The sequence below is a fragment of the Canis aureus genome, chromosome 6, assembly GCF_053574225.1.
Source record: "Canis aureus isolate CA01 chromosome 6, VMU_Caureus_v.1.0, whole genome shotgun sequence".
Taxonomy (NCBI): Eukaryota; Metazoa; Chordata; class Mammalia; order Carnivora; family Canidae; genus Canis; species Canis aureus.
The window spans coordinates 50,199,140-50,223,939 of NC_135616.1; the positions used below are offsets into that span (position 1 = coordinate 50,199,140).

General features: G+C 45.2%; 1 protein-coding gene across 1 annotated transcript in view; it reads right to left on the reverse strand.

Moving 5' to 3' along the window:
* Nucleotides 1–24,131, reverse strand: part of CD247 (CD247 molecule) — a 74,026-nt gene extending 49,895 nt beyond the window's left edge. Inside the window, exon 1 of the mRNA XM_077901522.1 lies at nucleotides 23,867–24,131. Within this exon, the coding sequence (XP_077757648.1) occupies nucleotides 23,867–24,116 (250 nt within the window). The 5' untranslated portion in view covers nucleotides 24,117–24,131. The remainder of the gene's footprint in view (nucleotides 1–23,866) is intronic.
* Between the last annotated feature and the right edge of the window lie 669 nt (nucleotides 24,132–24,800).

A 24,800-nucleotide genomic window follows, 5' to 3' on the forward strand; every position in this document is an offset into this window, starting at 1 on the left:
CAGGTGAAAATGATTCTACTGTCACCCTCAACCCTTTTCTGGCTCCTCTCTCACCCTCCCTGTTCATATTTTGTCTTCTCTTTTCTGCCCACCTTCTCCTTTCTGCCTCACAGAACAAGCACGGGTGTACAAGGAACAGCTGTTACTCAGTGGAGCCCTGTCTCAGGGCCAAAGGCACCGTGGGTGTATCACAGCAGCCATGTGAGACAGAGGCTATTGGACCCATTTTACAGATGGAGACGCTAAGGCTTGGAAAGGTTAGGTAAGTTGTCTAGGGCCACACAGCTAGAGCGTGAGATTTGAATGAGCAGAGTAGGGATTTAAATGGGACCATCTGGGATCCCTGGGTGGTGCAGCGGTTTAGCGCCTGCCTTTGGCCCAGAGCGCGATCCTGGAGACCTGGGATCGAATCCCACATCGGGCTCCCGGTGCATGGAGCCTGCTTCTCTCTCTGCCTCCCTTTCTCTCTCTCTCTCTCTCTCTCTGTGACTATCATAAATAAAAAAACTTTAAAAAAAAATAAATAAATGGGACCATCTGCCGTCAGAGCTCAGGCCCGTCATCGTGTTGCTATATTTTTTGCAAATTCTCTTCCTTCCTTTTCTCATTCTCTACCACAGATTCCTTTCCCCATTTTTTCCCCTTAAGGTAGTAAAGTCTGATGATAATGGTGTCAGCAGGGAACAGGGGAGAAGTTTGATGGGTAAGGACAGGAGGCAACCAGGCTCAAGCTAGCTCATGACAGGAATGTAGGTTTATTTCTTGCCTGCCTTTTCTAGAATAGCCAAGTTCCAGGGCTAGAAGGAAACTTACTCTTGGATTATCTCTGTCCAAACCGTCCACAGCATGCATACAGAAGAAAATAGGACCAGAGACATCAAGTGAAGGCTTAACGTCGCACAGCTGGGTAGTGGCAGAACCCAAACCCAAACCTGGCCACCTAATGCCAAGACTCTTTCTGTTCTAGAGGCCTTCTCCGTGGATGGCTGTCTGCTAGGTTTACTTATCTGGAATCATTAACTCATCCAGGAAGCATTCACTAAGCACTTATCCTAGTCAGGCCTAGAATCAGTAAACCCCACAGACCTAGAACACTTGGTATGCTCTTACTTTTGCTGAATCTGTCTGCAGGTACAGCCTCGGTGACCGTAGACATTGTTTCTGGGGATCAGTCTCCCCAGAGTTATTAGAGGAGCAAGACAGCAGGGAGATGTAACTGGGTCAGGAGGACGGAAGGGGTGGAGGGTGGTAAATAAAATGTGCTTCTGAAGAACCCTTGCTGTCCATCAAGTTGGAATCCCTGGAAGCCAGTTCAGCAAAGCCTCCGCCAAAATATTAGGGGTTAGTTTCAACTTTTCGGATGTTCTCCATCTACATGGGCAATGGTCAGGGACTTGGAATATTCTAAAGACTGTTGAATTGTCTGAAGGAGAAATATGGTGGCTCCTCTACAGCTGTATGAGCAGGACCTTGGAGAAATCATATAGCCCGCAGGGCTGTGATTCGCCTACCTGTGACATGGGAATCATTTCCTCACCCTGTTCATTTCTCAGGTCTGCTGCGAGGGTCAGATGAGTAAATGAGTGGGGAAGTAGTAGCTGGGAAATGCACTATTCCCGGGTGTGGTGGTCTCGTTGTTGTGTTGCCTTAGTTTTATTTTGCTCTGTGGCTCTACATCACCCACATTACTGGATCATTATAAGGATCAGATTAAGATCATGAATCGTGTGTTCCTCAGAGGACAGGAGCTTTGCTTTGTATTTTGTATCTTCCGGGAGGCCAGGTACAGAAAAATATTTGTTAAAGCAATGGGTGTTGAGTGTGAAGGTCTTGTCAGAAACCAAATGTGAGGGGCAAGGCCATGATCACATCGGATCTTGTACTCATCAGGTTTTATTTATTTATTTTTAATATTTATTTATTTATTCACAAGAGACAGAGAGAGAGGCAGAGACACAGGCAGAGGGAGAAGCAGGCTCCATACAGGAGCCTGATGTGGGACTCGATCCTAGACCCTGGGATCAGGCCCTGAGCCAAAAGCAGACGCTCAACTGCTGAGCCACCCAGGTGTCCCCTCATCAGGTTTTAGAGCTAGGAGGAGGATTAGAGACCTATTCCAGGGCCTTATCTTAGAGCAAAGAGGTCTGAGGTCCAGGGAGGGCGAATTGCTTGCCTCAGTGGGGCTGGGCTGGAACTCTGTTCTCACCTGCTTGGTTCTCATGTCCCCACATAGTTTGGGGGACCTTCCATTCAGACACAGTGGGAAGAGAGGAGAACTGCTGGCCCAGATGCCACCGGAAAGATTTCCGTGGACTTCTCATGCTGTCCTAGAGAGACTTGCAAAGTCCAGTGTGAGAAAAAGTTTCCAACCACGACATAGTGGTTAGGATTGCAGGCTTGGAGGAGGACAGTCCCTGGTTAGATCCAGGCTGGCTAGTGGCCAGCTGTGTAGTCTCTCTGAGCCTAGTTTCTCCATCTGTAAAATGGGCATGTTAGGGGTTCTTACTTCACAGGTTTTTGAGAGGCAAATTGCACTGATGGATGGGGTGTGTCTGGCCTGGAGCTCAACACTGGCTAAGTGTTCATTAAATGGAAGTGGGGACAGTGGTGATCCAGACCTACTGGGCAGAAGAGTTTGCTCCCTGGTGGATCCTTATCGCTTCCTTCAGTGTTTGGTACATAGGAGCTCAATAAATATTTGTTGAATAAATAACACTATTTAAGTAATACTTCTGTCCTTACTCCTCTCAGTAAATTCCAGCCCAGCGGCTAGCATGATCATGCTAAAACATAAGATTGCATCTCTTTTCCTTTCTAAGTCCTTGTCTTCCATCTCATTTGTAGGGTGTCCTTCAAGTCCATAACTAATTGCCACTCTCCTTGTACCTCCAACTGGCACCCAGTATCCCTGACCTCACACTATACCGGCCTTCCCCTCACTCAGCCTGTCTCTCTGCAATTAGAAACTTGCCAGGCTTTCCCCAGATGTTCACTCACTTCCTTCTGGTGTGAACTCTCATGTCACCTTCTGTGCGAGGACATCCCTGAGCATCCTACCTACAACCATCCCCTCTGCCACCACCCCAACACTTCCTATGCACCGTCCCTGTGTTATTTTTCTTCTTAGCACTTCTACTACCATACTATATATTTCATCCATTCACCTTGTTTGTTGCCTGTCTCCATCTTTAAAATATTAGCTCTTTGAGGTTGGGGAACTTGGGGTTTTTTGGTTTGATTTGTTCATGATTGTTTCCAAACACTAGAATTTTGGGGTTTTTTGGTTTGATTTGTTCATGGTTGTTTCCAAGCACCTAGAACTGTTCTTGGCATAAAATAGATAGTCAATAAATATTTGTTGAATAAACAAATTAATAAATAACATTAATGCTGGCTTTTGCTTTTGTCTTCCACAGCAAGAATTATAGAATAAGGCAGAAAATAGGTAGGTAATGAGCTGTTCATCACATAAGCGTTCCCAACCATATGGATTTCCACCCAGTCTTGGCTATGTTGGGAAAAGAGCTTGGACTTGATGGCCTTGAAGTCACCTTTGACTCTCTGGCCACTGTGCCTAGTTGGTCCTGCATGCTCTGAAGCCCTGCGTGCCACCCTGACCTCCACTTCCATGCCTCCTCCCCTGGTTAGCACTGGCGTCTGCCTGGCTAAGGAGCTGCTAAAAAGCAATAGCTCGCCACCGAATCCTAAAGTGATAAGGTTTTGCGTCACTTTGACCTGAAGCCTGCTCCATCCCGTGGACAGTCTGCTTCTCTCTGTGGAGTAGGCAGGGAGTAGGAAGAAGGGGCCCGGGAGGAGGCAGTGGGAGCTCGGAGGTGCTGGGCTAAGAGCAAAGTTACAGGCCAACTGACGCACCAAGCTCCTGAATGGGGCTCAAAGGTGGACACAGGGTGGGAGGAAGGAAAAGCACAGCCAGCGATACTGCCCGGCAAGATAAGGGTCTCAGCAGGCACTGAGCTGGGTGGAAGTTGAGATACGGGGACTGTTTTCTGAGAGATGTCTTTGCACCAGAGCATAGTATCTGTGTTCCTCTGTCACCATCATAAATGCCTGGGAGGAATGACACCATTCTTGGTCTTGACCACCATAACTATAAACGGTCATCGACCCCATGCTTGGGAGAAGCCAGGAGGGATGTGGTGTGTCCCCTGTCTCATGTGAGACCTCCATCAGATGGAATTCAGGAAGCTTCACAAAGAAGATGGGGAATGTAAAGTTTAGGCTCTTGAAGGCACCAGAGGTGGGCCCCAGGGAGCAGGGACATTGGCAGTGAGGGAAGCCCTAGCAATTCCACTGCCAAGAATTTATTCCAAGGAAATAACCCCAGTTGCGGACACCCATAAATGCACAGTAGTGTCCCCAGAAGCACTGTTCATAATGTGTCAAAATGTGAAGCCATCTAAATGTCCGACAATAGGCAGTGGGAGAATAAAATGTGACATTCTATAGGCACTAAAATTGATGTAGAGAAATATTTAACAGCAAGGAAAGATGGCCATGATTTATTGTTAAGTGAGAAACACAGTTACAAAACTAAATGTACACAATCAAACCTCAAAGGACAGTCCCCAACATACTAATGAGTCTTGGTGGCAGATTTTTTTAAAAATGATTTTTGTTTTTCTTTGTTCTTTTCCATATTTTCTAAGTTTTCCACAGTAAGTAAGCTTTGACCTTGTAATCATTAAAATACTAAAAATATTTTCCTTTAAAGTGTGTGTGTCTTTGGTTCTAAAAGCAGAAAATAAAATCCATTTCATCTTAAATAAGAATAAACAGTGAGATGGCTGATTTCCAGGTCATGTTTTGCTTATTTCTCATTTTCTTCAGTCTTCTAGGGCAGGGCAATGTTCTTAGTGGTAAATTACTACTTTTAGGAGCAGCCTTAAGTAAGGACAAGAAGATTATAAGTGGGGGCACCTGGGTGGCTCAGGGGTTGAGCATCTGCCTGTGGCTCAGGTCATAATCCTGGAGTCCTAGGATCGAGTCCTGCATCAGGCTCCCTGCAGGGCCTGCTTCTCCCTCTGCCTATGTCTCTGCTTCTCTCTGAGTCTCTTATGAATGAATAAATAAAATCTCTTTTATTTATTTATTTATTTTTAAGATTTTATTTATTTATTCATGAGAGACACAGAGAGAGAGAGGAGAGAGAGAGGCAGAGACACAGGCAGAGGGAGAAGCAGGCTCCATGCAGGGAGCCCGATGTGGGACTCGATCCTGGGTTTCCAGAATCACGCCCTGGGCGGAAGGCAGGCTCTAAACCGCTGAGCCACCCAGGGATCCCTCTTTTTTTTTTTTTTTTAAAGAAGAAGATTGTAAGTGTTGCCAGTATTTCTATTGAAATCAATCCTGATCTCTTTGAATACCTGTCACCCTGGAACTTCGAATTAAAACAAGACATGGGGCTGAGCAAGGTAGCCTGGCATAGCAGGAGCACTGTGCTGAGGCCCAGTCCTGGGTTGTAGATGTAGAATCACAAACTCCCAACTGAAAAAAAAAGCAAAAACCCCTATGTAAGTGGAAACCACCCCCACCCATGCCCTGACTTCCACGGGCAGCCTCTTGCTGGCTTAGCCACCAGCTTCAGGACTGCCACCTCCTTTCTCAGGGCTCGTTTCTCAGCAAAACAGAGATCGGGACCTAGGAGATCCTTTACCAACCAGAGATTCTATGATGCAGAAGGGGAAGAAAGATGGTGCCAGATAAGCCTTCTTCATCATTTTACCCAGGGCTGTCCTGGCCAGTATTCTATTGAAGACATGGCCGTTTCTGCTGGGTACCTAGTAAAGACCCTGCTGCAAATGGGTGATGGGGGCCAGCAACTTAGCCTTGGGTGTCCTGGGCTGTGCAGCTCTCTGCCATCTCTGTCCTGTTGCCTCTCCTCCAGCCTTTGGCAAAGGTAGTAGCTGCCCTCAAAGAGCTGCACCCATCTGTTTATACTTCCATCACTCTGGTGCATAACTTCGGTTGGTGACACTCCAAGACAGATTAGCTGCTAAGCTAACAATGCTTGGGTGTCTCTCTACATCAATCTATGCCTTCCCAAGCCTACCTTTTGGAATGCTCCAGTCCCCTAAGAGTCAGAGGAGCAGGGATATTGGAGTGAGGCCAGGTGTAGAGGGTCTTCAGGGGCTAGGGAGAGCACATGTTTCAGGGGTCATCAGGACATCTGAGAGGTCAGCCACAGATACACGTGGCCTCTGGTATTCCCACGGAGGTACCTCAGGAACGCCATTTGGCACTTCTACTTATCTGTTCAGGCATTCATCTTTTTAATTTACAGTAACAGAAAACATTTATTACACTGCTGCTGCCTTCCTAGCTCTGTCTGGACCTTCTATGCACATTATCTTCAATTCTCCCAGTGACACTTTAAGGTAGATAGAGTTATCTTCATTTAATAAGAGAGAAGATAGTTTCAGAGAGGTTGAGTCACTTGCCTAAGTCACATTGCTAAGTAGTGCTAAAGCTAGAATTTCAGTTTAGGGCTGGTTGCCTCATAAATCTCTCCTCTTTCTGCTCCCTACCGAAAACTGACCTCCCTTCGATCCTCCATCTAGATGCAAATACAGGTGGAAGATGAAGGAGTCACTTACCAACTGTGGGTACCCAATGTGAAGTGGTTGCTTTTTGTGCTTTACAACTATTCCCCTTGGGAAGAGCCATTCCCCAAGCCACGCTCAAAGGGCATTCCTGAAGCCATCATTTCAACTAATGTTGGGAAAGTGATTAGCAGTGGATTAGTTGCTAGCCTCCTGTGCTGGTCAACTTAATGGCCAAAATGAAGTCAGACTGGATTGTCCACCATAGCCTAACCATCACTGAGTGACTACAAACAAAAATTCTGACTTCAGTCATTGGGTCTCAACCAGGGCAGATTTTGCCCCCTGGATACTGGCAATGTCTGAAGACGTTTTGGGTTGTCACAACTTGGAGATGCTATGGGAATCTAGGGGGTAGAGGTCGTGGATTGGGTAGAGGCCAAATACCCTACAAGGCACAGGACAGCTCCCCACGATAAAGACTCCTCTGGCTCCAAATGTCCATGCAGAAGTTTGGAAACCCTGCTGCAAATAATCAATCCAAAGGGATTTGATGCAACTGGAAATTAATTAAATATCAGAAAGAACAGCTATTTTATTCCTGGGAATCTGTGGGTAGGGTTAGCTGAGACCAGTCCATTTCCTGTTAGGCTAACCAGTGGGCATTGTATATTTTTTCCAGTTTGTCTTAATCAAGAGTGGTCCATGGAATTTACTTAGCATTTCTTTGGGTTAAAATCAAGAATGGAAAATTTAACCTCTAGGAGGAAAAGAAACAGAAAATGAAAAATACGTGTAATAATGGAAATTTGTGTGCAAACTTTAATAGCGTGTATTTCTTCTCTGTAAGGTTACTCGTCCCGCACACCACCCCTCAGGCCACAGGTATGTACCTCACCCACCCACACACAACTCATAGGAGGAAAGCTGGGGTTTGGGCCCAGAAGAATGGATTTCAAATTCCAAATTTACCACGAACTAATCTTGACCAAATCACCTTCTTTAAGCTTTAGCAGAGGCTAAAGGGCGGGTCTCTGCCTGCACATCCCAGAGAACTGTGAGTTTTTCGAAGCATAATTTACATAAAAGCCCTTGGCAAAACTACAAAGTATGATTTAATTGTTTGCATGATGATGATCACACACACACAGAGGGCTTCTCCTCCATGGGGCACGTGGATTCTCTGTAGCAGATTTTCCTGCATGATCACTGCCTGTGTGGGCTTCTCCTGGGTGATTCTCCTGTTTCTTATGCCATGCTGGAGAAATACTCTCTATAGCATAAAACGGAACATTGAATTCAACTTAGTTTAATCACGTCCCAAAGGAGATTATTGCTTCCGAGAGGACAATACCTCCCATTACAACAAGAAGGCTAGGATGATCGGACTAATGATATTTATGATACAGCTTTCTAGTTTCCAAACGATGAAATCTTGACATCAGCCTCTGCTTTATTGTCCTACAGCAATTCTTCTCACTTGGAGCCAAAGTCTTACTGCTCTTCAATTCTTGTCTGCTTTTGTCTTTCCTTCACTAACAGGATGCTGGATTTTTACTTTCAAAATCAACACAATTTTAAGGGTCATAAAAGTTTTTAAAAGCACATGCCACCCTTACATTACAACCCGAGCTTCTGCTGTGAATTAGAGAAGTGGCCTGTACATGCATTGCTAATGAACTTGTATCTGATGATCTCAAGGCTCTTGTAGTGTTTCTGACACACATGGTTTCTCATAACTGCCCCCCTTTCTTGCCTGTAAAGTCTTGTTATGCAGAGCAAAATTATTTTGAGAACAAATGAGCTATAATTTGCAATGTGCTGTGAGTTCCTGAGAATAGAAACTCCCATGACTAAACTCTCCATGAGCAGAGCAAATCAGAGAACAACAAATGCTTTCATCACTCAGGTTAGCCGAATCAGTCCGGGTTTTCCATTTCACTTGAGCGAGAAGGTAATGGCCTTGAAGACATGTGCCATTTTTGTTTTAAGCTTGGTACCTGCCCTTGATGCTCAGTGAACCCACTCCAGCTGTGCAGCTGCCTAAGGAAGCCACTTTAGGTGTCTCCCTGGTGCTATGGGATGAGAACACGCAGAGGTGGGCAGACACTTACTGGTGGGGTCTCCTTTCACATCCAGAGATGGAAAACTGAGCATTAAGAAGTAGTGAAGGTAGCTTTGGAACCAAGCATCTGACTTCTGATCATTGCTCTTAACCAAGGGTTAGCAAAGCATGGCCTGTGGCCAAATCTGAGTGGCAGCATGTATTGTAAATAGTTTTATTGGAACATCGTGAAGCTCATATATGTCCATGGCCACTTTTGTGCTATGCCAGCTGAGTCAAGGACCATATGACCCTAAAGCCTAAAATTTTTACTATCCAGTCCTTTGGAGAAAAAGTTTGCTAACCTCTGCTCCACCACTGGGTTTCATCTGAGGGAGCTCAATGGTAAATACTTCAGGTATATAGGGAACACAAACAAATGTCAGGATTCCTGCCTCAAGAATCTTCCTGTTGGAAAAGCAAAGTGTAACTACCTGAAAAATTAATTAATAATACAAGAGTCAGATGATGATGTGAGTCAGCAATCAAGGACAGCGCAGTGCGATGATCTTCTGAGCTGGCATATACCAGGCACTTATGTCCTGGGCACCAAGCCTAGTACTTTTAATGCATTACAGGGTTAGTTCCTCACAAAACCCCTTTGAGGTAAATATTATTACCCACGTTACACAAATGAAGAGTGCCAGATCCAGAGAGCCTTATTTGCCCCCAAAGACACGGCTAAAAAGTACTGAGTCCTTTGAACCCAGCACGTGTGATTCCAGGACCCATGCTCTTCACCATCAGCTGAGCGGCAGACGGTGAGGACCTCAGGAGTCTGAGCAGTGCCGGAATGGTTGTGGGCTGGGGCGAGCTACCAGGGCTTCAAAGCAGACGTGGGTCTAAGCAAAGCCAAGAAGAAGAGAGAAGAGTCTAAGAAACTGTGCCCCCCACAAGAGGGAAGACCATTTAAACATCAGTGGCTGCTAACATAAAGAGAAAAGGAATGCTGACAGTATTTTTTCTCATGAATATCCTTTCGATACATCTTCCTGTACCTTGCCTGACTTCTAATTCCCACCCCTGACCTCCTCTTTCTCTCACATGTGCACATGCATAAACACAACACACACACACACACACACACACACACACACACTCTTCCTGCAACAGCAGAGAAACTCAAGGTCATCCCTAGGCCCTGCCTATGCACCTGTGTTGTAAACAAACACCTCACTAGAGTTAAAATTTATTCAACTAAAACACATTCACATAGCCTTTCCTTGCAAGTCAGGGCTGGACCCTAATCCGGTTTCTTGAATGCTCATTGGATGAAGGAAGCTACAGAAAGAAATGGCTAATTCATAGTGACCCTTCCCAAGAAGACAGTTGGAGCATTTCTTGACTCAGAACAAAACAAGAGCCACACTGCCTCCCAGCTGAGGCCCCCCTGGCAGCTGTGACCTGGAAACACGATTGTTTGTTCTTCTCTCCCCCTCACCCCCCGAAGCCCAGTATAGTACACAGAAGGCAGGAGGGGCCAGCCACACCTGCCACGTTGGCCTCTCCTGCCGAAGTCCCTCTGTCAGTTCAGACCACCGCTATGGTGGAGCTGGGACAACAGGGTGGGAGCAGGGAAAAGGAGGCTCTGGAGCAGTTCGAATTGTCTAAAATCCAGAACAAGCCCCGATGGTCGAATTACCATTCAGATTCATTTCGAGATTGCAGAATGTGCTGGCGATGTTTTTCTAAAGGGCAACCCCGGTGCTCCCGAGATGGGAGACACCCTCCCTTCTGACATACTTATTCCATTTTCCGGGGGGAGGAGGGTGGGAGGGGACAGAGCTGGCTCAGCAGCCCCATAATCTATGCCACCCATTTCAGCAGGGGCTTGATAGCCACTCAGGTTGGAAGTGAAAGTTTATGTCTTAAGCTTGAAGTGTCCTTCCCTTAATGATGCCTGATGGCGAAGACCCCCTCTATTGGATATGAACCTGCCTTTATTGGATATGAACATGCCTCTCCTTTCCTCATTGAGCCACATCATGGTGAATGGCAATCAGAGTCCAAAACAAGTAAATGGAGCCATCATAGAAAGAACTTGGCCAGATAGTCTTCAGAGAAGTTGAGAGGAGTCACTGGGACCAGGCCAGGTGGAGAGATAGGCCATGTGTCAGGGTCCTGAGGGCCGTGAGTGGGAGATATCCCCAGGCTCTCCTTCCCAGGACCCACCCTGAGCTTGGAGAATGGGGATCCAGGGATGGAGTGGGAGCCCCAGAGAGCACTCACTGGTGTTTGCTGGTTTCCTCTGGTGGGCACATTGTACCCCATCCACCAGATCTATCCTTTGCAACTCCCTCCTCCACGTGGCAAACAAAACTCAGCTCCTCCCTTGAATTCATGATAAACGTCAGGCTTTATTTCCCCCCCCCCCCCAGAAGCAACATGATTCGTGGTGGGGGTGGCTGCGTGGGGTCAAAGCACAGCTCTGGTGTGTGCTAGCCACATACCGCTGCCTCAGTTCCCCACCTGCTAAATGAGGACACCGGTAAAAGCGCTGCAGGATTAGTTGAGCTAATACACGGGAACAGCACATGAAGCAAGTTCCTCTCGACAAGTGTTAGCTGTTCGTGCAGTTTGTGTTACTATACTAAACCAGTCATGCGGCCATCAGCCCAAGAAAGGTGTGAGTTCTCTGAGCACAGCAGCTGGGACGTACCACCTGCAGCATCTGACACGTCCTCTGCTTGCTCAAATACTCTTAGGGCTGTGTGGGAAATATCAGAAAGGGAGACAGAACATAAAGACTGCAAACTCTGGGAAACGAACTAGGGGTGGTAGAAGGGGAGGAGGGCGGGGGGTGGGAGTGAATGGGTGACGGGCACTGGGTGTTATTCTGTATGTTAGTAAATTGAACACCAATAAAAAAATTAAAAAAAAAAATACTCTTAGGGCGAATTAAGGTGTGGCTGTTCTCTGAATTTTCTTTCTATCTCTGATCATGTTTCTGACAATGAGATATATTGTTAAAACACGCTCTCTTCACTAATAGGAAAATTACTTGAATTTCTCTCATTAGATTTAATCCTCTCACCCCAACTAGATTCACCTAACAGATACCCTATTATTATTAAGGCAAGTTTGGCAGCCAGAGTCTTAGATCAGTGGGTCACTGTCCTTGTGATCACTGTGGTCCTGGATAATCTCAGTAGGAGATACCATTGATCATCCACACAAAGGCACTGAACTTTCCTTTCCCTCCTGAGTGGGGTGCCAGGGTGGGGATCCCAGGTGAAATGGCATCACAAAAAACCCTTGAAGGGGAATCCTTCCAGGTCCTAGGAATCAATCCTGCCACACTAGGGAGGTGAACAACTGAAAGAAAAATCTAGGCATTTTTCTCTTTAAGAAAATTAAACATGTATGTTCATTCTATGAAAATCCAAGAAGTGAAATTTTACTCTAATGAAAATAGCTAAATTAGGAAATAAATCCTTACATTACTAAACAGCACAGGGAGCCTGGTTGGCTCAGAGGGCTAAGCGTCTGCGTTCGCTCGGGTCATAATCCCCGGGTGCTGGAATTGAGCTCCACGTCAGCCTCGCTGCTCAATGGGCGGCCTGCTTCTCCCTCTCCACCACTTGTGTTCTCTTGCACGTTCTCTCATTCTCTCTCAAGTTTTTATTTATTACTTGAGGGGGAGAGGGGAGAGAGAGAGCATAGAGGGCAAAGGAGAAGCAGGCTCTCCACTGAGCAGAGTGTCTGATGCAGGGCTCCATCCCAGGACACAGGGACCCTGACCTGGCCTGAAGGCAGCCGCTTCACCGACTGAGCCACCCAGACACCCTTAAATAAAATCTTAAAAAAAAAAAAAAAAAGACAACAACAATTCAACAACAATCTCGTAAGTATATTTTCGGCTCATGGAGGTGATCAGTTTGCCATCATCGGGGCCTCGTGGGCAGGCTGAACTAACGGCACCCATGGTGGCCTGGTGGTGGCCATTTCAATGTGCCATGCCTCTTCACAGGCACCTAAGACCCAAGTGGCCAGCTCAGGAAGCACCATTTACTTATAACACGGCCACCCGCAGGCCCAGAACACTGAGCACCAGAGCAAGAATCCAAAAGAATCCTAAAGTCCTTGGTTCAAGTACTGACTCTGCCACTTGCTTGCTATGTGACATTCAGCTGGTTTATTGGTTTCTTAGGCACGCGTTTCTTGCCTGAAAATCTGGAAGTGGAGCTAGAATATTATCAATCCTCCCCCCAGCAAAAATATCCTGTGATTCAGCCCCATCAGGCCAGCCCCACTGTGATCATAGAAGATCTTCCCAAAGAGGCTCCATGTACTGTTCCTGTCACTGAAGGTAAAATTCACTGGCAGCATTCCAGCTCTCACCCAGACCTAATTATGATATTATCACAAGCCACTTCTTTTTTTTTTAAACTTCTTTTTAAAAGATTTTATTTATTTATTTGTGAGAGGGAGAAAGAGCACGAGCAGGGGTAGACGGAGAAGCAGGCTCTCACGAGCAGGGAGTCTGACTTGGGGCTCCACCCCAGGACCCTGGGATCATGACCTGAGCCGAAGGTAGACGCTTAACTGAGTGAGCCCATCCAGGCACCCCCATAAGCCGCTCCTGATTACAAGGTAGTTACACAAATGAGAAGTGTATTCTCAACGACTTTGCAAAATTAATTTCTCATAGGAATAAGTGTGAAATTAGGGTCACATTATTTTTAATAGTGCACATGAATTGAAACATTTTCATTGCATTATTTTGAGTTTGCATAATTCAAAATCCTATTACGTGTGACTTGAGTATTCTCTCTGATTTTTTAAACCTTCAAGAGAGGGAATGGAGGTGGTAGGCGAGATAGGTGATGACACAGGGCCAGACTTGATGGAGAAAGACCATGGGTTTGAAGGGATCCGGCCAGAGGAACATCGAGGACCATAGAGAGGATACCGTAGAGATGACCCAGGAGCACAATCTTGGCTTCTTTGGGTGATCACTCTGTACTGAATTTGAGATGAATGGCCAATTTGGAAGTTAGATTTCTTCTTCTTCTTTTTTTTTTTTTTTAATTAAAATCACTCCCAGCTTGAATGCTGCTAAAAAATGTTCAACCCCCAAATTAAAAATGCCCAAATAGCAACAACCTCCCCTTGGCCTTTGGCAAAGAGGAGCCATTTTGTGCTCTTCAGGAAGGCTGACAGGAATTTTCTGAGGACACTACGGTCTAAAAACAAACCAGGCAGGGTTAGATCAGTTTCAAGTCTGAGACTTTGTGTTTAGAACCATAGCTAGAAGCTAAAAGATGTGTTTTTTCTAAACCAGTGAAATCAAGAAATAGCCATGAAGATTTAAAAAAAAAAAAAAAAACTGTTCTCTAAATCTTCCCTTCCATGTCCTACCGGCTGGTCCCTTTAGATTGCAGGAGTTTGTGATTATAACTTTATTCACAACCCATTTCTGGTTTTCAAGTAGCTCCCTCTCCAAGATGAGATTACAAAGCTTTGAAAATTAGAGGCACTCCTCCCCTCACCCCAAAGAGCTATCCTTGACGTGGTCCTCTGTTGAAACGGAAGGAATTTGCTTTATAGCAGCCTCCCTTGTGGAATTATGTATGGGGACCTTTAACAATACAGCATTTGCAATGGGCAGGTGAGAGCTGGCCAAGTTTTTAAAGGGGATTTCACAGACCAGGTCAGCAGGGAGGTGGATGGGTGAGCTGCAGCGGATACAATTATTTGACTTTCTGAGCTGTTCTTTTGAAGCCTCTACACTTAATAGAAAGAAAAAGAATAATCCTCTTTGCCAACCTTTTGTAGCTCAATCTTTATTGTTCCCAGTAAAGTCCAAAGAAAATGGACAAGATTCATTTTGTTCAGAAAGCATTTGTGTATTTCATATAGGTCTGAGCTTTGAAGCATTGATAGTTAAGTGGGAGAAAAGACAAAGATTTCTCTCTAATCTGAGGAAATCAGAGGGGGAATTTCTGAAACTCTCTGGCCTAACTCAAAACAGTGCTGGGTGGTATCTCCAGACATACACCTCCTTTGCTACAAAACTCAGCATGGAAATTAGCACAGGCTTACAAAATGATGAAAATTAGGCCAGACTGTAACAAAGCAAGCCTGTAGGCAAATTAAGACTTTTTCATAAAACCTGAGAACATGGTTTATAGGACCAGGGAAGCTTTCTTTTACTTACAGGCTCTTAATCACTCAACAGGCATCTCTAAGACACTGGCCTGGTCAATGGGCTGCTTGGACAACCATCTGCAAACCATCATTGTTTGACTTGGGGTACATGAGAGGTACTTGGTTAATATTTACTCACTGATACATCCAGTAGCTGATCAGATGGTTTGAATAATTGGATGTTAGAAATAACTATCGGTCTGGCAATACCAACTCTCAGTGGCCAAAGTAGGTCACCAGGAACCATGTAATTGGGTTGCTCGCTATTCTATTCTCAGGGCAGAAATGAAGAAATGCGTCACATGCATTTTGACTATTTTAGTCAGAACTCATAAGATGGCCACTGTGGAAAGAACTGGTGAGAATTTGAGGAGCGGTAACATTTTCTGCTGATGGGAGTGTTCCTGAAACTATCTGTGTGTTGAACCTCCTCTTTGAGAAAGGCTCACCATAGGGAACTACTGGTGTTGGGTTTTTATACTGAGTTCTGAGAAAAACAAACTTTCCAACTTCTTTTGTCACCTTAATGCTGATAACAATGTCAACAGTGGGCCCCGCCCTGGAGAGCCACACACATCTGGGCTTGATTTTAAGGGGACAGCTAGGGATTTCTACAGGCGGCAGTGAGGTAGAGTCAGTATTCTTAGTAGAGACAGCTGGAAGAAAGGTAGAATGAAGGACAGACAGCAGGCTCCATTGGAAGACAGGAAAGTTCTGAGGGAAGTTGAGGGACCTGGAGATTCTGCAGCTATAAGGAGGCTACTCCCACCTCTCCAAGGTCCTAGGGATTCTAGTTTGAATAGGTTTTCTTATCTCCCTTCTTCATAGAATCCCTAGAATGTACCCAGCAGCATCTCAGCCCTACTGTTCACTTCCCCAGATTGGCAGCTATGAGTTGAACCAACGTTTGCCCTTCTTTCTTCAGAGCTGTCCTGCTGCCACCAACCTCCTTTTTTTTTTTTTTTTTTTTTTAGATTTTATTTATTTAGTCACAAGAGACACAGAGAGAGAGGGGCAGAGACACAGGCAGAGGGAGAAGCAGGCTCCATGCAGGGAGCCCAACGTGGGACTTGATCTCGGGACTCCAGGATCACTCCCTGGGCCGAAGGCAGGCGCCAAACCGCTGAGCCACCAGGGATTCCCCACCGACCTCTTCTTAAATACACATTCCATACACACAACACCACTCGGTGATGCTCACCAAAACATGTATCTGCAGACACAAGACATGTCCATCAGCATGCAGATGAGCACGTACACATGCTAGGCACAGCAGTGTGTGAACACTGGATGTCAATGCAGGTGTACACACACACACACACACACACACACACACTGGAACACACCAAAACATGTACACAAACACACAGCGTCCCACATGAGCATGTGCACACTAGGGCACAGACATCTGCACTCCCACCAGAGCACAAGGGTAAGCACACACTGGCACGCGTGTTTGCCAGCACCCACCCTGAGCTATTAGCCGTAAGACTGGGCTTGGCCACAGGCTATGTCCACAGTGGATTCACTTGGCTCCGCTGCCTTCTGCCTGGAGCAGGTTGCTCTGGCCATTCTGCCTCCTGTGACAACAGGTCGCAACCTCCACCCTCACCCCCAGGCTGTCTTTTCTATTCTTTCCCCTGTAACCCCTCTTCTCTCCAATTCTCCATCATCCCTCTCAGCCCACATGATGAAAGGGCAGTTCTAACTGAGGGCCATCATTCATGTTATGTCTTAGAACCAGTACAGCATCCCATGGAAGGGACCTGGGGAAACACAGAAGCACACAGCTGAGTTCCTAGTATCTACAGCAAGAGGGAGAAGTAGGAATTCATCCTATCCCAAACGGTGGTTGCATTCTGGGTTGTCCTTCCCAACCCCAAAGTTTGCAAACCCACTCTTAGCCCAGTGCCCTACAAATGTCCCGCAGAAGCTCATGAGCACTTCACAGGCAACTTTGAGAAGGTGACAGATATTCACACATTTGGTTCTTTAGTGCTTCACGTAGTTTGCTTTGCATCGGATTTCTTATCTTGGTTTGTTTTGTGCCAGTCAAGAGCAAAAGGGTTTGCCCTCCCTGAGCTCAGATCAAGCAGATGCAAGTGGACTCAAGGCTAAGAGCTGGCAAAAACAATTGAAAGCTGATGACAGACATTTGACTTTCAAAGGCAATTCTCCTACTCCTTCAGGATTTCGTAAACAAACAAACAAATAAGCCTCAACTCTGTGTGTAACAGTTCACTGTTCCTTTAGAAAACCTCACACATACAAAATTTTACACGCTGTATGAAGATACGTTCTTACCAAGCAGATCAATTACAAGCTATTACTTAGAATCAAAACCTCTCAAATATAATTTTTCTTTACGCATTTGATTTTCATATACATGTAGGGCAGTGGTGGGGATGGGGCACACACGGATTGCACACGGAGGGCCATCCCTCCCAAGACAAGCTCCAAAATAGATGTATTTATTAATAGTAAAACCGATAATATAGATTTTACCAGATTTGTGGGAAATGTGAGTTCAGAATTATAGCAGCACACTGGAGAAAAACATAATTCCATGTTAACAACCAAATATTTCATACTCAGCAGAAAAATTCATATTACGTGAGTGAAGATATTCAGCATCAAAATAACTAGTTCTTAAAAAATTGAGAGGGAAATAGTGGTCAGTGCTTACTAAGCACAATATCTTCAGAAGTCTGCCTCAGAGCTCAGTCACCGGTGCATGATATTGCAAACTGCCGAGCGAAGACCCTGGGAGAGAGGCTGCATAGAATATTCTAGAATGTGTACCCTGAACGAGGGATCAGAGAAACTGTGTTTGGGGCCTGGTTCTACTCTTGGGCAAGTCATCAAACTTCTGAGCCTTATTTTCTTTGTTTACAAAAAGAGAATCCTACTACTTTATCTGCCACTGGCCACAGGATAGTGAAGAAGATCCAGCAAGTGAGGGTATAGGAAGGCACTTTGTAAATATAAAGGTCTGACTGCGTTAAGAGACCGATAGTTTCTGGACGGTCTCCATCTCTGGTCGGAGGAAGGATCTTGCTTGTCCTTGTTCTAATGCTTTCTATTTATTTTTTTCCCCTTGAGCCTGAAAATTAGTTGCTGAGTAGCACAAATCATAACAGGCAAGCAAAGTGGGCAGTGAACATTCCTAACACTCCCCCCACTGCTAGTCGGGCTGCTTCAGACAGCAATCTGCTTCCTCTTCAAGTCAACAAAGTCCTTGGGTGGCCTCCGATAAATCTGCAGCAAATGTATAAGCATAAGGGGCAAGCCAGAAATGTTGGACTACGTCCTTGGATTTTTCACAACAGAGGGTCCCTGCTAGAGAGTTACAAATATTGTGATAAGGTGGAAGTCCAGATTTTAAAAAAGTATTTAGAGCTGCAGGGAATCACGAAATTTAGTTTCCTAATTCTATGAACCAATATCAGGAGGGTGGGGGCTGATAAGTAAATGTTCTTAAAACTTCGTAATTTCAAGAACACACACAATTCATTTTGTAGGTGAAAGGGATGTTCAGCTCTCTCATACCTCATCTCACTGATGAGAAACTAGAGCCCAGAGAGAGCTGTCTGCCCAAGTTTACATTCCAATTCAGCAACAAAAAAAGGAAAAAGATGTTAGGACCAGTGTTTCCAGCTATCGCATTGGGCAAATGATGTTCTTTCTCTTTAGCAGGTTGGGAGACTCAGGCCCACATGGTTTTCAGGCTACTGAGTTCCAAGCACCTTTTTGGGTGCGTCACTTCAGAGTGGCATCTCTGCTCCATCATTCTGTGCAGGAGGTAGACATCGTTACCGCCATCTTACAGAGGAAGAAAGGCTCTGCAGGCCGGCTGCTTCCCTCGGTGGAAGGCTGGGGAGGAACCACCTCCTGAAGCCAGATCTTTCTAGCTCCATGGCCCTCTCCTTCCTTCCCCATGGTGCTGCTCCAGAGAAGATAGAAGCACTTGCAGAGGGTTGGAACCTTAGGAAAAAAAATTGTCTTTCCTCAACTGAACTTTTCTCAACACAGGCCTAAAGTATTCTGCGGAATGTTTTTTACTTTAACCTATTCTTTTAATTGTCAATCCTGGAGACATTAGCCCAAGAACATAATTCAAAAGAAATTTTAGAAGCTATGTATGTAAAGATTTTCTCGCCGGATTGGCTATAATAACAAAAATCAGAAACAGCCCAAATGTCCAACAGTAAAGAAGTAGGAAAATACGATGCATGAACTATGGAAGCTTACATAGTAATTAAAACCAATTGTGAAAGCTCAGCATAAAAAAATGCTTACAATGGATTACTAAGAAAAAAACAGCACATGGAAATGCTTTTATAAGGGCAACTACATAAGATATGTATACAGTTATAAAGACTATTGGAATGGAACACAAGGAAATAAAAATAACAAGTTATTGGGTTAGCTTGTCAGATTATGGATTTAAAAAATCTATAACTTCCTCAAATGAGTTTATGATATTTTTATTAAAACACCTCAAATTAAGAGAGGGGAAAATAGCGATAGCTACTTGGAACATTTAGTTAATAACCTGGACCAAATCAGACCACATTGGTTAGGCAATCTGCCTTTTTATTCTTCCCATATTTTGAGGGAATTGAATACTGTGATTTTTGCCATAATCCACAAACTTATTCTTCTCCTGGTACCTCTCATTAATTAGGTTTTTTTTTTAATTTGTTGGTTAACATTCTCCAACTGTTAGCCTTTTTTATTTTCTGCTTTTTCCCTAGTCTTGAAGCCAAGTCAGAAAAATTAACATTTTTCTTTATTTGCTTATTTATTTTTGAGATATAATATTATTCAGATCATATGAAATTATCTTATTTGTATGTCCAAAACAAACAAATATTGGAAATTTTATATCAAAAATTTTAATAACAACAGATTTTATCTTAAACCATCCTCACAACTTATTTTGAATTATTTTGGTCACTTAAATTGCCCTGTCCCCTCCACCAGTTTAAGTTCTGTTGTTTTGCTTGGCTTAGATTTAAATGCTAAGTCCTCTAGAGGAAACTTCCAAATAATGCCACTCCAATATATTTCACACTCAATAAACCATTAAAGTTAATTTAATCACATGGAAACATCCAGATTTCTTTCACTCATCCACTATTTAATTCGTTCCACAAGTGTTTATGGTGTGTGGACTCTGCTTCCAGCAGTGCACTAAGCACCACACACCTCTCTGAGCAAGATTGAGTGGTCTCTTCCCTCAGGGAACATAGACTCACTTTTTCAGGCTGGAAGGAACAGCTAAGTACCACAGTGACTAAATAGTTTGTCTCAACTAATATGTCAAGTGACTAGTTTGATTATTTTTTTAACCAAATTGACTGAATGTTTGCTCAAATTGATTAAATCTACCATCAATTCAGTGTTAATAACTAACGTTGGCTCAAGCAGAGAAGAAGTCTATGTTGAAATATCCCTGCTGTTTATTTAATCCATTAGCTGACCGTAGGTAAATACAGCTCAGGAGAAAAAGGATTCCCAAGGTAGCGTGTTTGGACAGCTCTAATGCAAACCAGTTCCCAAGCGAGGGCCCTAACCCTTCTAAATAAAACACAAGACACGATGCTTGGGGACTCTTGAAAGTAAAAGCGTACATCCAGTAAAAGTTAAATCTAACTTTTTAAAGACGGAGGCAAAAAGAAAAAGAATTAAAAATACATACAACAGTGGTCGTTCACCTAAGCAAGAGCTTCCCAGGACTGGGCAACAGCAGCAGCTTGGTCTCTAAGCCAGCAAGTGTGAGAAATGCCAAGGGAAAAAATTTAAGGAGCTCATTTGGATGAACAGAGCCGGATGACTAGATGTTGGTGAAAATGCCGTTGAAGAAAACCTTGTCCTGGCATTACTTAGAAGTTCCCCTTACATCCAGCTCTGAGCGGTTTAAGCAAAGAGCTGGCGTTCGAGAAGTTTGCACTTAAATATCCAGTCACTGAGCACGCACACCAAACATTCAGCTACAAAATCTGGGTGGCCATCCTGACCAGTTGACGACCTGGCAGACTTTGCCTCTCATTTCCCTCCCCTAATTGTTTATATTATATATTTTGGAGTGTTTTCACTTTGGGGGAACATCCCCTACAGAATAAGTTGTCTTAGAAAATAAAAATGGCTATTTCTAAACTTCATCCTGTGGCCTGTCAAAGCTTTGAGCTTTGTTCCCGATTGGGCCCACCGCTCCGCTGGATCACCATGTTCCTGTGCTAGAATGGGTATGCTCAGAACTCAAAAGAAGGACGAGTTGGATTTCAACAGATGGAGAGAATGCCCAGTGCTGTTTACCACACAGTTGAGAGCAAATTAAGAATTCTAACCATGGGTTTCCATTTCCTGTTGCTAGATATTGAGAACAAGAAAACAGACCATGATGTAATAATAGTAATAATTAATACCACTTCCATGTATTGGCTGTCTGCTGTGTATCAAGCATATTATATTCATTTCTCATCTTTACAACTCTACAAAAAAAGTTATCCTTATTTTAGAGGGGAGAAAACTAAGGCCCAGAGAGGTTAAGCAATCTGCCTAAGGTTGCACAGCTAGAAAAGTGGCAACACTGGGATTCCATCTATGATTGGCCTGACTTTTGCCACCACATCCAGCTGCCTCCCTAAAAGTAGAGGTGCAAATAAGCCTGGGGACCTGTATTTTCCGAGGTTTTGTGTCACAGCTATAGGACCTCGCCTCACAAGACAATGGCCACTGACCACTGGGTGCATTCTTGGCCACATCGGGGTAGGGAGTTATAGGTACCCAGGAGCTGACGGCTCTCCAGGCAAAAGTGCGCCTGTGCTGTTAAGCACACCACCATTGTCACTTTCAGCCCCAGATCCCGGTGACCATCTAGGCAGACTCTCACCGAGGGACACCTCCTCATGTAGACAAACTGGATCACTATTTGCTTTGATCCTCATAATCTGGGCATTTCCATAAAAAGCAAATGGAAAAATCTTAGTAAAAAGTGGATTTTTAGGGGCACCTAGGTGGCTCAGCAGTTGACATCTGCCTTTGGCTTAGGTCGTGATCCTGGGGTCCTGGGATCAAATTCTGCATCAGGCTCCCTGCAGTGAGCCTTCTTCTCCCTCTGCCTGTCTCTGCTTCTCTCCGTGTGTCTCTCATGAATAAATAAATAAATAATTTTTTAAAGTGGATTTTTATAAGGAGTTTGGGGTATGGGTGACTTAATTGAGAAAGAAAAGAGAGAAGACCTCAACTCAAATTCTATCTTCACCCAGTGAAGTCGTAAAGGCCACGTGGTGCCATTTGCAGCCCTTGGTGTTAAAGGCTCAAGTCTCCCTTCACCTCGCTTCAGCTGGGTGAGATGCTTGGAAGAACTTTCATCTAGGAGCCTTATCTAAGGGAAGCTGAAATGTCCCTCTCCACCCTAGCAAAGCAAGGATCACGGAAAGATGAAAAATCCAGTCACTCTAACGTTTTCCTCGTGTGTGCCAAGTGTGGAAAGGGGCACAGCCCCCATCCAGTCTGCTTGGTGGGGCTTTTGTTTGTCACTCTCAGCAGCCACCACCACCCAAGCAGTTTTTCCTTTTTCTCCTCTGACTCTACTTTGCTGCTACCTCGGCCCCCAGGCCAACGCAAATGGACTGGTGAGGAAACTCTGTGTAGCGGAATTATCTCCATGGCCTGAAGCCCAGGGTCTGAAGCAGCTACTGTCAGCTGTTGCCCTGAAATCACTGAATTCACAGGCTATGTGGTCCTCTTGTCCCCTGCACACAGGATGGGCTGCTCAGCGTTTGCAATGGAGTCCTCACCCCACAGCACCATGTGACTCATACCCAACAAGGCTTTTCTGAGAAGAAAGCTGTGATCTTACAGAAAACCCCACGATTATTCAGTCCTCAGAAGCCCTGAGGCACCAAGCTGAGGCTGTGCCATGTTCCCTGGCAAGAGCAAAAACTGCCAGTGGCCTCTCCTGCCCTCCTACCATTGTTGCTAAACGGTCTCCCCTACCCCGAGGTAACCTGTGAGGTAGAGGAAGGTCATTTATTTGTGACCACCCTCCCTTCTTTTTTTTTTTTTTAGATTCAAATACAGCTGGTCCTGTTTCCTATAAAAATGCCATGGCACCAATCCCCCGAGACAGCCTGTTTTGTCTTCGCATGATCTCCTTACTACGTGGCCTAGAAAACATGGTAGGAGTGAAAGGATTCTAGAAAAGCCAGGTTCCCGCGAACTAAAACAAGATGAGGAGTGAGTTCTCCTGCTGGTTGGGTGTTCCTCACAGTGGTGACTTAACAGATCACATCTTCTCATCTGTCCCTACATTCTGTCAGTATATCTAGCTTTTTGGCCTCGGATAGAGAGCTGCTTGCAGTGAGGGGCAGTAGGTGAGTCACTAACCTAATGGGTGTGTCACAGGGCAGCCTTTGGCTGTGGGATGCAGGGCAGCCATGACAGAGCTGTGTCTAGACATAGACCCCAAGGAAGACCCCTTCCCTCCTTCATTGACGCCGCTGCTTAGTCCCTGCCCCATCCAGGTGCTTCCAGTCAGCCATGATCACAGTCGTGACCCTGACGGACCAACGAGAGAAGTGTTCTTTTGGTAAAGGAAGAAGGAAAGGGGCAATGATGGCATCAGCAAGGGGGTGAAAGAAGATGCCAAGAGAAAGATGGCCTGGCTGACAGTTTCTCATCCCACCAGGCATCTGTGAGATACTCCCTTTCCTTTTCTCCACACTGGGTCTGCCCCAGCTGCTCTTCTGCCTCCTTCCACCCCATCCTCCCCCTCCATGCACTTCCTTCTCTCCTTTTATCACTGGAAAACCCTGTACTAGGGCAGGTGTGTGCTCAAGCATCTGGCTCTGAACCCAGGCCCAGCTTGGCTGTAATGAGCAGATGCCGGCATCGAGCAGGGTCCTCTCTGCTCTGCCGCCCCTTGATCTGGGGAGAACAGGATTCAACAGAGATACCAGCCCCTCACAACCCCTCCTCTTGCCCCACACACATGCACAAAGACTTTCTTAAAGCTCCTTGCCGTCAACATGTTGGGCCTTACCTGTCACCGGGAGCTGTGCCTGCAGCAGGGCCGTGATAACCAGCACCTTCCACATCATCTTGTCCTTTCCCCCAGGATGATGCCAGGAGGCCAAGGCTGTGGCAGCCATGGCTGGGACACAGAAGAGAAAAGGAGGCTGCCGCCTTTGTTCTGCTCCTGCCTCCTCAGGAAGTGGAGGACTGTGGGGCTGGTGAGAAGATAGACACCTGCCAACAGGGCCAAGAAGTTCACACTCCCCCTTTCGGTTCATCGGCAGGAAGCTCTGGAGGTTTGAGGGTTTGAGGCGTGTGTGTATCTAAATTTTTGCTTTTTCTCTCATGCAACCATTGCTTTACTCTCCTTTTATCCTAATTGTTGTCAAATTATCCCTAATTCCTGTCTTGATTGGTGACTTTAGGCCCTGGGCAAGTAGGTGCTCGTGATGCACATAAGGCTATTTGCCATTTTCCTAGACTGAGACATTTTTCTGGAGGTTGGTGAGATGGCAGGGCTCTGGATCCAGAGTCAGGATGAACACAGAGGCATAATACCTGGGCTTTCATGCCACTCTCTGCCACCTATGCACTGTGTGGCCTTCACAAAGTCACTCAGCATCTCGAGGTGTCAGCGTCCTTCCCTGTAAAGCAAGTAGCTTGGGTAGACCGGAGGCTGCAGATCAAAACTTGGCCTGAATGGAATTACCTAGTATTTCAAATGCTTTTTTGGATTGTCAATATTAAAACACTGGAGTAATTTACAATAATAAGATAAATAACTAGAAATAAATGTTGCTGAAGAATGCAAAAGACCTGAGTATATGGAAAAGCCTATGGCCTTTGATAATCTTAAGAGGACCACCATTGTAAATTAATCAACCCATCCCACTAAAAATACCAACACATAAATACAATTAAACAATCAGAAAACCATTGTCCTCAAAATTAGCCAAAGATCA